This window comes from Tachypleus tridentatus, chromosome 3, assembly GCF_004210375.1.
Source record: "Tachypleus tridentatus isolate NWPU-2018 chromosome 3, ASM421037v1, whole genome shotgun sequence".
NCBI lineage: Eukaryota > Metazoa > Arthropoda > Merostomata > Xiphosura > Limulidae > Tachypleus > Tachypleus tridentatus.
Genome location: NC_134827.1, coordinates 94,275,710 through 94,290,276, shown reverse-complemented (window position 1 = coordinate 94,290,276; position 14,567 = coordinate 94,275,710). Strand labels below are relative to the sequence as shown.

Below are 14,567 nucleotides of genomic sequence, written 5' to 3'. Positions count from 1 at the left end.
GTCAACTGTGGGTATGTTATAAGTGACAAAAAATCCCATTATTTGAATCGACGTCAGACAGATTCTGTGGGTATTGCTGATTAGCTGCTTGTGTGATTTAACAGTTTGTTTGTCACAATGTTGTTGATACTGAAACTACCAATACGAACAGAGACAAGAATAAAAAAAGTAAAATTGAGCTATACAACTCAGCATAATGTAAACTCTGAAGTACAGGGTGTCCGAAAAGTCTGGAACCATAAACACGTCAACGAATTTTACAGAATGTGTTCCACGTGTAGTTCTCGTAATTGGAGAAGTCACGAATTCATTGTTTTAGATGTTCGGCGTTCCTGTCGAGTCTTTGTAAGCACGTGCTTTGAGTACTCCTCTTCCCCCAAATAAATCCATGAAATTCAAATCCGAAGATCGCCTGAAGACCACGTCTGAGAATCCAATGTTCTGGGAAGGTTTGAAAGAAAATTCGAAATTAAGAAAAGTTTCAAATCACCCATAATTCCAGGTTTTTCGAAAAATAAATATCCAATATATAGACGTAACACAAACAAATTTTAGGATGTCTTATCACAAACAAGAGGCAGAAATGTTATTAATATCGTAACAATATTACTTTGATAAACCATTATTATACCTCTACTAATAAAAATATCATTTGCTAATTCTCGGCTGTTTATGAATGAATAATTGCAGAAGACGGCCCTGAGAAGATGAAATAAACACTCTGATTTGTACACGGCCTAGTTATTATATTGTCTTATAACAACTTGTAATGCAGTCATCCGTCATATTTTAGCCGTAACAAAAGTTACCTTAAACCCCGGAACAAAATCATAGTGGTTTATCCGTAAAACGTGTGTGTGATTAATTAATCGTCTTATTTGTTATAGTAGTATATTAATTATTATTTTTATTATAATTTACCTGTCTTTCCCTTTAATTAGATTTCGATTTAAAGAAATTAATACATGAAATATAACAGTAAATTGCTTCTTTGAACAAGAATATTAATAAAAACAAAAACAATAAAAAGAGGAGGACAGGGTTCCCGAAAGGTCATCAAACATTTAACAACAACGCTTGTACGTATAACTTATTACAATGTAGGTCTGGGGTTGGTGATAATTGGTGTCGCCAATGGGGAATTCACTTTCCCTGACAACTAAGATTTTTAAATTATAATACTTAGATTTTTCATCAACTCTATATACTAACCAGGTAACAGTGCGTTCTAGTAACGAGTTTTAAACTAAAATTCGGGATAGCGAACGCGTTGAAGAGATGCAACAACCATCGATGAAGGAAATCGAAGGATTTTATTAAATGTTTTAAAACAGTTTAAATATAAATTGTATCTGTGGCACTCTAATATTATTGTTTAGTCTAGAATATTACTTATTTCTTGTTGAGTTAGTCGAATTTGTAAAATTTCACTTTCAGACGTTGAAAAAATTTGAGAATCTTTGATACAGTACATGTCATGTGTTTGTATGATTCAATTATGTCCCTCTAGTGATAAATTAACGTTCTATTTTTTCTGTACGAGTTAAGGAGAGACAGTGAAACAGAATATGCAAAATGTTTTATTTTAAAAATTAAATCTAATAATGCATGAGCTGTGGTGGCTATAAATACCAAGAATCATTAACGTCCATATTTATAGCAGCGATTTTAATTACATTTATTTTCTTCTTTAATAATCTTGTAGGGGACCGTTTGGATAAAGTGTCATTTCTACATAGTGGTTACAACCACATGGTGGCGCAAGCGGCGGCAGCTGCAGCTGCTGCAGCAGCGGCAACTGGAGCCCCATCTCACATCAACCCTTTGCCCTTCATTGCATTAAACCACCAGGTGTCTCATCATAACATGATTCCAGTGACTAGCACGTTAGGTTTAACAGCACCTAGTCACACCCAAACTCATCGAAACGAGGGCTTCAGCGTGAATGAAAGATCTCTGCAGGTCACGGATGATTACGTCACAAACAGGTAAGTGTATTAGTTAGAACTTTTATTTTTATCCTAAACCTAAGTTATTAATTACAAGAAAATAATATAACGGAAACATTAAGCTAAGTTTGAAATAATCTTCGAACCATCCAGCCATTTTTATATTTTCTCAAAATGCGCCGAACAAAACATAAAAAACAAAATGAATGAAAATCAAGAAGAAAACATTGGCAGGTTTAAGCTCCAAACTTATATTTATTCGTAACTGCTGAAAGCATTAGCTAGTTACAACGTGAATATTAAAAATGAGGCTCATTTTTAATAAAAGATAAGCAGAAACGTTTCTTGACAGGAACACTCCAGAATTGTATGTTATTTTTACAAGTTCTTAAATATGGAGAACGTGAGGATCTCATGAAGTCTGACTTAGTACACTATCGTTAAAGTATAATAGACAGTTTATGATTGTGATATTTAAACTCCTAATCACACCAACCTGTTACACTTCCGCTGAATACTTAAGCTCCTAATCACACTAACCTGTTACACTTCCGCTGAATACTTAAACTCCTAATCACACCAACCTGTTACACTTCCGCTGAATACTTAAGCTCCTAATCACACTAACCTGTTACACTTCCGCTGAATACTTAAACTCCTAATCACACCAACCTGTTACACTTCCGCTGAATACTTAAGCTCCTAATCCCACTAACCTGTTACACTTCCGCTGAATACTTACGCTCCTAATCACACCAACCTGTTACACTTCCGCTGAATACTTAAGCTCCTAATCACACCAACCTGTTACACTTCCGCTGAATACTTAAGCTCCTAATCACACCAACCTGTTACACTTCCGCTGAATACTTAAGTAAATCATTTTCTTTATATTTTGCTCGTAACTTTCTTTGCATTTAAACAAAGCGATTGATTTGATAGATTATCTGAGATTTTAAGGTTTGTTTCTCTGTGTGACAAATTTAATTCATATTTACAGTTTGCATTTGTCGAGCTATTTGTAATTTTCTAAGTTATTAAAATCATTTTAAAACGATGACCTATGTTACATTTGTGTTTGTTTGTTTTTGAATTTCGCGCAAAGCTACACGAAGGCTATCGAGGATAGCCGTCCCGATTTTGGCAGTTTAAGACTAGAGGGAAGGCAGCTAGTTATCACCACCCACCGCCAATTCTTTGGCTTTTCTTTTACTACCGAATAGTGGGATTGACCGTTGCATTATAACGCTCCCATGACTGATAGGGCGAGCATGTTTGGTGCGACGGGGATTCGAACCCGCGACCCTCAGATTACGAGTCGAACGCCTTAACCCACCTGGCCATGCCGGGCTTACATTTATGTACACAACGTACAAAAATTATATCAATACAAAGTACTTATTTGTTTTGAGGCACATTCAAAAGTATGTTTGATAACATACTAGGCTCGGCATGGCCATGTGGTTAAAGTGCTCGACTCGTGATCCGAGGGTCACGGGTTCGAATCCCCGTCGCACCAAAGAAGTTCGCCCTTTCAGCCGTGGGGGCGTTATATTGTGACGGTCAATCCCACTATTCTTTGGTAAAAGAGTAGCCCAATAGTGGCGGTGGGTGGTGATGAATAGCTGCCTTCTCTCTAGTCTTACACTGCTAAATTGGGAACGGCTAGCGCAGATAGCCCTCGTGTAGTTTTGCGCGAAATTAAAAAAAAAACAATAAAAATAACACTTTCTGGAAACCGTATGTAAGTGTATGTACATATAACATATTAATAATAACTTCTCTAAGTGATACAGTTCATTATTAAAAGCAAACTAAGAAATCTTTAACATCTTTTCCAAATAAGAATAAGTTGAGAAATAAATAATCTTTAACTTAGATCAGTGAGTGCATAGACTCAAAAATGTCTGAATAGTTATGGTGGAAAGATTAAGAGAACGGAGGTCCTACTTCGAATGTCGGTACAGAAATGCAACTGGTTTCAAAGGAGAACGCTTTTCTCTCCCCTCCTATCTCGAGATTAATCTGGTTAGTTACTCACTGAAAAGTGCAGAAGTAGAGATGGTTTCAACAGCTCTGCGACTTTAATTTTGAGTTTATTGTTACTGGAATAAAAATACATGCTGGTTCATTGATTGGAAGTTCAGATATCAACGTAAAATTATTAAAACTTAAAGCATTGTTTCAAAATCCAAACTAAAAATAACAGTTGTTATATAAACAAATCACACTCGGGGGTTGAATACTTAATCTGACGAAAAGAGTAAGAAATATAAACAGAGAGATTTTGGTTCAGTAATTATTGAAGCGACTGTGTTCTGTAGTTTCATAAGTTATGTTTTGACTTGACGAAGTTGGGAGAAACCGAAAAAGGTGGTTGGAGACATACGCTAAGAACCTATAAAGGTTTTGAAATTTTACACCTACACAAAGAAAACGAAAGTTAATAAATGATTAAAATAATTTTAAAAAACAAGGCCATTTTTTTTCTAAATTAAAACAAAGAACATAACATAAAGAGAAATTACAAACTACAAACACAATATCAGATTGTCTATAAACTAAGACTTATGTTAAATTTAGAATGTCTACAAACAAAGTTCTGTGTTAAACATAGACTGTTTATAAACCAGAATGTCCTTTAAATTCAGACTGTCTATATACCAGGATTTGTGCTAAATTCAGACTGTCTATATACCAAGATTTGTGTTAAATTCAGACTGTCTATATACCAAGATTTGTGTCAAATTCAGACTGTCTATAAACCAGGATTTGTGTTAAATTCAGACTGTCTATAAACCAAAATTTTTGTCAAATTCATACTTTTTAAATACCAAGATTTTTGTCAAATTCATAGTTTTTAAATACCAAGATTTGTGTTAAATTCAGACTGTCTATATACCAAGATTTGTGTTAAATTTAGACACTCTATATACCAAGATTTGTGTTAAATTCACACTGTCTATATACCAAGATTTGTGTTAAAATCAGACTGTCTATATACCAAGATTTGTGTTAAATTGATACTGTCTATATACCAAGATTTGTGTTAAATTCAGACTGTCTACATGCTAAGATTTGTGTTAAATTCAGACTGTTTATAAACCAAGATTTGTGTTAAATTAAGACTGTCTATATACGAAGATTTGTGTTACATTCACAATGTCTATATACCAAGATTTGTGTTAAATTCAGACTGTTTATAAACCAAGATTTGTGTTAAATTCAGACTGTCTATATACCAAGATTTGTGTTAAATTCATACTGTGTATATACTAAGATTTGTGTTAAATTCTGACTGTCTAAATGTAAGATTTGTGTTAAATTCAGACTGTTTATAAACCAAGATTTGTGTTAAATTCAGACTGTTTATATACCAAGATTTGTGTTGAATTCAGACTGTCTACATACCGAGATGTTTGTTAAATTCAGACTGTTTATAAACCAAGATTTGTGTTAAATTCAGACTGTCTATATACCAAGATTTGTGTTAAATTAAGACTATCTATATACCATGATTTATGTTAAATTCAGATTGTCTATATACTAAGATTTGTGTTGAATACAGACTGTCTATATACCGAGATTGTTGTTAAATTCACAATGTCTATTAACCAAGATTTGTGTTAAATTCAGACTGTCTATATACTAAGATTTGTGTTGAATTCAGACTGTCTATATACTAAGATTTTTGTTAAATTCAGACTGTCTATATTCCAAGGTTTGTGTTAAATTTAGACTGTCTATAAACCACGATTTGTGTTAAAATCAGACTGTCTATATACGAAGATTTGTGTTACATTCACACTGTCTATATACCAAGATTTGTGTTAAATTCAGACTGTTTATAAACCAAGATTTGTGTTAAATTCAGACTGTTTATAAACCAAGATTTGTGTTAAATTCAGACTGTCTATATACCAAGATTTGTGTTAAATTCATACTGTCTATATACCAAGTTTTGTGTTAAATTCAGACTGTCTACATGCTAAGATTTGTGTTAAATTCAGACTGTTTATAAACCAAGATTTGTGTTAAATTCAGACTGTCTATATACCAAGATTTGTGTTGAATTCAGACTGTCTACATACCGAGATTTTTGTCAAATTCAGACTGTCTATTTACCAAGATTTGTGTTAAATTCAGACTGTCTATATACCAATATTTGTGTTAAATTCTTTGCGCATGATAAAGTGAAATAAATGCCTGAGTTAAATTAAATACATTGTATGTAACAATGTAAGAGTTTTCGTGCAGTTAATTTTTTTTTTCTTGGTGAATGCTTTAGTTCCTGAAACAATGAGAGCTTAGTTTTATCCATGTATGAAGTGCTTTGCAACTGTTAGAAATGTTGTCTACAGCCTGTATTTTCCTAATATAAACAACACATATCTGTATTGAGGTTAAATGTGTCAGTTATAACATAATCATCTTCTAAACCTAATCGCCGGTTGTTCGTGTTTGAATATACACTTTCTGATTCATATACAGGTTTAACTGTTGTTATAACAGTTACTTGTCAAACGTTTTCTTGCTTTAAAGAGAAACATTCAAACCACTGCTCATATAATGCACCAAACCCGTGCTTATACATCGTCAATGTGCAAGATCTAAAGAAAATGTGAAAAAAACAACAACATCCTTTTAATGCTTGGTCGTTTCTAGTGTAAAGGATAGGCCTACAAGTTTACAAAAGTGATTGCGTGGTTGGTTTACGAGACGATCCTGGCACATTTTTATCTGTCCATGAGTTAATTTAAACTGGCAGAATGATGGATTGTAGCTAGCGCACGACTGAAAACAAAAAAAAGGAATTTTATTCATCGAACACATTAATCATTCCACTGACTCCGAGAGTGATTGCAGCGCCACCCCTGGTGGTTTACAACTTTAACTTAATGTTCTGTTGTTTCAGTTCTTGACAGTTTATGCAGCTAAGATACACCAATGTGTGTGAGGAATAGGATGTTCATGATGAATTAGAACTTCTCAAAGGTCACTGTGTTCAAAAAAAGAACACTAAGACACAAAAAATAACTATTTTCATATTTGTTTTTATTCATATTTATTTATAATCTGGATGGTGGAAATAGGAGCTATAATGGAAAACGTATATTGTTGTACTAAGTTATAGAAAACCTTCTGTTCCCAAAGCGTTTACTCAAATTCACCAGTTATGTTATAAATAAATTGTTTAAATTCAAGATATATGAACAGATTTTTCACGAATTACAAAGTTATACGTAACTAATAGTTACAAAATAAATCTACATTTTTCCAGATAATCATCCATAAATATTTCTATGCACAACTGATTCAGGTAGCGAGCTATTTGAGAAAATAACTCCATCAGAGAAACATTTGTTTATTCAGGAAAGTCTGATCATAGCCCAACAGTAGTTTCCATATACAGTTTAAAGAACAGGAATGTGTGAATATCACCTTGTATTTTCCATATATAGTTTAAAGAACATGAATGTGTGAATATCACCCTGTAGTTTCCGTATATAGTTTAAAGAACAGGAATGTGTGAATATCATCCTGTAGTTTCCGTTTATATTTTAAAGAACATGAATGTGTGAATATCACCTTGTAGTTTCCATATATAGTTTAAAGAACAGGAATGTGTGAATATCACCCTGTAGTTTCCATATATAGTTTAAAGAAAAGGAATGTGTGAATATCATCCTGTAGTTTCCATTTATAGTTTAAAGAACATGAATGTGTGAATATCACCTTGTAGTTTCCATATATAGTTTAAAGAACAGGAATGTGTGAATATCATCCTGTAGTTTCCATATAAAGTTTAAAGAACAGGAATGTGTGAATATCATCCTGTAGTTTCCATATATAGTTTAAGCAACAGGTGTGAGGTACATGATTCTTAAGTTAGCTCTCTGTCTCACTCTATATATGTAGGATGCGAGAAGATGAATTACCGAATGGTGAACTCAGAGAACGACATCACGTGCACGAGAATTACAAACCAACAAATGACATCCTTCAAAACGGTAAGTAATGCTGCCTCACACTGATATATAACGCTAAATTCGGGATTTGATCTCTGTGGTGGGCGGAGTCGAGATAACCCATTGTACAAGTTTCTGCTTAATTAAATAAACAAATAATACTGGCTGTAAAAATTGAGAAACAGTTATATTATGCTGTTTTAATACATGAAAAAGAGAAAATCCTATTGCGCTTCTTCTTTCTTTTGATATTAATGTATATAACCTAGCGGTGAATTTGAAATAGACTCAGTGAGGATTATGTGTATGAGTAATATAGCTAACAGAGAGATTGAACTATACTTAAGCTGGTATTAGGTTTGTGAGTAACATAGCTAACAGAGAGACTGAACTATACTTAAGCTAGTATTAGGTTTGTGAGTAACATAGCTAACAGAGAGACTGAACTATACTCAACCTAGTATTAGGTTTGTGAGTAATATAGCTAACAGAGAGATTGAACTATACTTAAGCTTGTATTAGGTTTGTGAGTAACATAGCTAACAGAGAGACTGAACTATATTTAAGCTAGTATTAGGTTTGTGAGTAACATAGCTAACAGAGAGACTGAACTATACTTAAGCTAGTATTAGGTTTGTGAGTAACATAGCTAACAGACAGATTGAACTAGACTTAAGCTAGTATTAGGTTTGTGAGTAATATAGCTAACAGAGAGATTGAACTATACTTAAGCTGGTATTAGGTTTGTGAGTAACATAGCTAACAGAGAGACTGAACTATACTTAAGCTAGTATTAGGTTTGTGAGTAACATAGCTAACAGAGAGACTGAACTATACTCAACCTAGTATTAGGTTTGTGAGTAATATAGCTAACAGAGAGATTGAACTATACTTAAGCTTGTATTAGGTTTGTGAGTAACATAGCTAACAGAGAGACTGAACTATATTTAAGCTAGTATTAGGTTTGTGAGTAACATAGCTAACAGAGAGACTGAACTATACTTAAGCTAGTATTAGGTTTGTGAGTAACATAGCTAACAGACAGATTGAACTAGACTTAAGCTAGTATTAGGTTTGTGAGTAATATAGCTAACAGAGAGATTGAACTATACTTAAGCTTGTATTAGGTTTGTGAGTAACATAGCTAACAGAGAGACTGAACTATACTTAAGCTAGTATTAGGTTTGTGAGTAACATAGCTAACAGAGAGACTGAACTATACTTAAGCTAGTATTAGGTTTGTGAGTAACATAGCTAACAGAGAGATTGAACTATACTTAAGCTTGTATTAGGTTTGTGAGTAACATAGCTAACAGAGAGACTGAACTATACTTAAGCTAGTATTAGGTTTGTGAGTAACATAGCTAACAGAGAGATTGAACTATACTTAAGCTTGTATTAGGTTTGTGAGTAACATAGCTAACAGAGAGACTGAACTATACTTAAGCTAGTATTAGGTTTGTGAGTAACATAGCTAACAGAGAGATTGAACTATACTTAAGCTAGTATTAGGTTTGTGAGTAACATAGCTAACAGAGAGACTGAACTATACTTAAGCTAGTATTAGGTTTGTGAGTAACATAGCTAACAGAGAGACTGAACTATACTTAAGCTAGTATTAGGTTTGTAAGTAATATAGCTAACAGACAGATTGAACTAGACTTAAGCTAGTATTAGGTTTGTGAGTAACATAGCTAACAGAGAGACTGAACTATACTTAAGCTAGTATTAGGTTTGTGAGTAACATAGCTAACAGAGAGATTGAACTATACTTAAGCTTGTATTAGGTTTGTGAGTAACATAGCTAACAGAGAGACTGAACTATACTTAAGCTAGTATTAGGTTTGTGAGTAACATAGCTAACAGAGAGATTGAACTATACTTAAGCTTGTATTAGGTTTGTGAGTAACATAGCTAACAGAGAGACTGAACTATACTTAAGCTAGTATTAGGTTTGTGAGTAACATAGCTAACAGACAGATTGAACTAGACTTAAGCTAGTATTAGGTTTGTGAGTAATATAGCTAACAGAGAGACTGAACTATACTTAAGCTAGTATTAGGTTTGTGAGTAACATAGCTAACAGAGAGATTGAACTATACTTAAGCTAGTATTAGGTTTGTGAGTAACATAGCTAACAGAGAGACTGAACTATACTTAAGCTAGTATTAGGTTTGTGAGTAACATAGCTAACAGAGAGACTGAACTATACTTAAGCTAGTATTAGGTTTGTAAGTAATATAGCTAACAGACAGATTGAACTAGACTTAAGCTAGTATTAGGTTTGTGAGTAACATAGCTAACAGAGAGACTGAACTATACTTAAGCTAGTATTAGGTTTGTAAGTAATATAGCTAACAGACAGATTGAACTAGACTTAAGCTAGTATTAGGTTTGTGAGTAACATAGCTAACAGAGAGACTGAACCATACTTAAGCTAGTATTGGGTTTGTGAGTAATATAGCTAACGACAAGTAATATTTTGTCTAATCAGCACAACTTCAAACAAACGGTTAATTAATCAATGATTGTTTTAACGTATCATCAGATATCTAAGACTGTAAAGTTTTTGTCGTTGAAGAAAAGGAATTGAACTCATAATAAATGTTTTTAACACTGAATCATGCTGGTCATTGTTGACAAAAGGGAAAGTAACATAGAGACAGTTCTGTGGCACGCGTTTCTGTGAACACCCAACAAAAAACTCTTAACTTCCTCTATTGCACATGCTATAAAAATAGGATAGAACTAAGGTTTTCATAGTATTTCTTATTCATATATCTCTATATGTCTGTAAAATATATTTTGGTAAGTTATGAACGGGTACGTTACGTAGAAGTACCCTTGTTGAACTGAATAAGCAACTTAAGTAACATTATAATTCACTTCAATTGTTTCCTGGATTTTTACAGCTAGTCGTTTGATGATTTTAGGTACTACTGAAGTGATTCCACCTATTATAATTATTGGCAAGATTTTCTCTACTGCGTTTATCATCTCAAGATTAGCACTGTTTCTATCTATAATCTTATATATACTCCAAGTGATCTGAGAATAATTTAATATATCGAAACAGTATAGATATCTATATAGTACAATGACTCTGTTCTTTTACAATAAATATCAACTTAGGTAACATTCTGTATTTAGTAAACTTGACAAAAGTATTAATAAAGGGTACCACTGATCCGGCGTAGTCGTTTGAAGCGAACAAATAAACATACGACCTTTCGTAATTAGTATACCACTGAGACGATGACAGAAAATGTGAACGTGACATAGCTTTGAAGTTGATAGCTTGAACTAGCTTTGAACATTAAACAAGATGTATGTTTCTTTGCAAATACCTACCAAACAACTAAATAATTGTTAGATTTCCTTAAAGAAAAAAATTGAAATTATAAAATAACAACAAACGTGATAATATTACACAATTTCAATATGGCTACAAATAACGACAGAAGAAAATATTAACATTTGATTTGCAAAAAATTGACTTATTTCTAACAAATGAGTGTTAACTCAATAACTTCTGGCATTTATTTAAGCCTTTTTCTTTATATCTTCGTATAGGAACGACAAATAACGGACACTCTCCTGTGTTAAACCTTTCTCAGCATAGTAGTCGAGCAGCTGGCTACAAGAATATTAGTAATGGCGGAAGTGGTAATAACAGCGGAAGTGACGGTGCGTACAATGAACACGTGGAGGATGATGATAGTGAAGATGACGATGATGATCATGGGCATGGTGCGTAACTTTGCAGTTCTCATTTCTCCAATATGATCAAATATAAACTGTAATTTAATATTTATGATTGACTTACCTCAGAATGGGATTCGGTACTGGCTATGTGTTTTGGCTTACTTAACAACAGTAATAACTATTGGTGGTATTTGTGGCTAACTTTAATAACAGTATTTACTACTGATAATAGGCCCGGCATGGCCAGGTTGGTTAAGGCGTTGGACTCGTAATCTGAGGGTCGCGGGTTCGCATCCCCATCACACCAAACATGCTCGTACTTTCAGCCGTGTGGGCGTTATAATGTGACGGTTAATCCCACTATTCGTTGGTAAAAGAGTAGCCCAAGAGTTGGCAGTGGGTGGTGATGACTAGCTGCTTTCCCTCTAGTCTTACACTGCTAAATTAGGGACGGCTAGCGCAGATAGCCCTTATGTTGGTTTGCGCGAAATAAAAACAAACAAACAAAAACTGACAATATTTTTGACGTAGTTATTGACGGGATTCAGAAATAGATGTTTTCGTACTTGTTTTAACTACATTTACCTTAACTTAAGAAATATTTTACTGATCCTAAAAGAACAAAAAAATACTTCTAAAGAGGTAGTTCATTACCCTACTTGATTTGCTCTCAGCTTCAAGTACGTATTGTGCTAATTTAAATCTGAATTATGATATATTTGCTATACAAGTAAGCATGGCTGGAAAGCAAGTTGTACAGGGGATGTTAGTATGTGGGTTGGATTGCATTTATACGTGATACATATCAGAGCATTAGAAATAAATATCAGTATTATTTTTACTTTGTAGGGTTAATGCATGTTTTATACAGCAAAGTTCAAATTTATGTACGTTAAAGTATTCTAGTCCTACTATTTTATTCTTTCATGTTAGGCTGTACTTTCTGCGTGTGATACTACGCCATCTATAAGTTGAATTGATATGAATAATGAAGGTGACATTCTACCTTTAAAATGGTGTTTTCTTTCGTCAGACTTCAGTGATACCCCAGATGTAAGCAGTACCGCCAATACCGACCACCTTTCTGCCCAGAATGCGCTGTTTTTTTCAAGCCTGAACAATGCCAGTAGCGCCACCATGGGGCAAGCTGTGTCATCAATAGAGACTTTGTTAAGGAACATACAAGGACTATTGAAAGTGGCTGCAGACAATGCTAGACAACAAGAGAGACAGATAAACATAGAAAAAGGTAATTTAACTGGAAGTAATCTTTGATTTTAAAAACTAATTATTTTGAAATATAGTGAACCAATGAACGTCAACTAACATGAAGAAGTAAACAAAGCTGTATGGTGTAACGAAGCCAGTATAATGTTGTGGTGTAAAAAAATTCAACATAATTGTAGTGGTGTAAAAAGTCAGTATCATTTATGGTATAAAAATCAATGTAATTATTTTGTTATAAAGAAATCACTATAATTATAGTAGTACACAGAAGTCAGTATAACTACAGTGGTGTAAAGAATCAATATAATTATTTTGTTATAAAGAAATCACTATAATTATAGTAGTACACAGAAGTCAGTATAACTACAGTGGTGTAAAGAATCAATATAATTATTTTGTTATAAAGAAATCACTATAATTATAGTAGTACACAGAAGTCAGTATAACTACAGTGGTGTAAAGAATCAATATAATTATTTTGTTATAAAGAAATCACTATAATTATAGTAATACACAGAAGTCAATATAACTACAGTGGTGTAAAGAATCAATATAATTATTTTGTTATAAAGAAATCACTATAATTATAGTAGTACACAGAAGTCAGTATAACTACAGTGGTGTAAAGATATGATATGTGAGCTTTGGTTACAAATTATATTATACTTGTGGGTAAGACCTATTATGGTTTAGTGGCTATTAAAGAGCATGACTCGTAGTTTCGAACCCTATAGACTAAAGCAAACTAGTCTTTCCAGCCAACAAGTCATTATAATGTGGTAAATGTTGTTTTACCTTCACCATATTCTGTTACTTAGGAAGAGCTTCCTTCAGTTAACCTGAATTTTGATTCAACATTCTGTCATCATATCATTAGAATCACTTTGCAACTTAAAACCTGGTCTGATACTTTACTAAGACTAAGTTAATAATGTTTTTTTTTAAATTAAAAATATATATTTCGAAAATAATTTCAAGTTCGTTTGTTTGAAGTTAATCACAAAGCTACACGATGGGCTATCCGTGCTCTGCTCACCACAGGTATCAAAACCTGGTTTCTAACGTTGTAACTCCGCAAACTTACTGTTGTATTACTGGAGGAAAAATAATTTCAAAAACTAACATCATACGAACTAATGAAACGCGAATGCAGGTACAATTAGGGCGTGGTACTACGTGTCTTAGTAATAGAGGTACCTGTTGAGATAGGGCCCACATAACGATACCAATACATTGTATGCCATATAGCAGAACTATACTGCCCTTACTTTCTAAAATTATCTAGTTGTTTTAATAATTCATATTTAAGGAGACGTTTAAACGAATATTTTATAAAGTGTGTTTATATAATTTATCTCAAATCATCTAATAGCCAAGCACGATGAGGAAAGATTGGGTGTTAAAAGAGAACCGGATATTTTAATTTGACGTAACAAGAAGCACTTGACTGAATTGCACTAAGTGTGATGTAACACTAAATTTTGGAAAAAAAAAAACTATTTTTTCTAGCTACTTTTCAAGTTATGGAAGGTTATAGTTTAAAAAAAATATCTCTTCTTCTCATAGCGGAACTGAAAATGGAAGTTATGCGTGAGAGAGAACTCCGAGAGAATTTGGAAAAGCAAATCCTCGAAGAACAGAAGACAAAAGGTGACAGACTACAGAACTTTTAAATATACGTCGTAATCATGATGAACAGTACCATATAAAATAACAT

At 33.2% G+C, this 14,567-nt stretch overlaps 1 protein-coding gene across 1 annotated transcript in view; it reads left to right on the top strand.

Moving 5' to 3' along the window:
* The window catches only part of LOC143247501 (dachshund homolog 1-like), a 125,586-nt gene that overhangs the window by 96,822 nt on the left and 14,197 nt on the right, over window positions 1–14,567 (top strand). Inside the window, exons 3-7 of the mRNA XM_076495739.1 lie at window positions 1,706–1,988; window positions 7,869–7,960; window positions 11,492–11,668; window positions 12,657–12,872; window positions 14,417–14,500. Of these exons, the coding sequence (XP_076351854.1) occupies window positions 1,706–1,988; window positions 7,869–7,960; window positions 11,492–11,668; window positions 12,657–12,872; window positions 14,417–14,500 (852 nt within the window). The remainder of the gene's footprint in view (window positions 1–1,705; window positions 1,989–7,868; window positions 7,961–11,491; window positions 11,669–12,656; window positions 12,873–14,416; window positions 14,501–14,567) is intronic.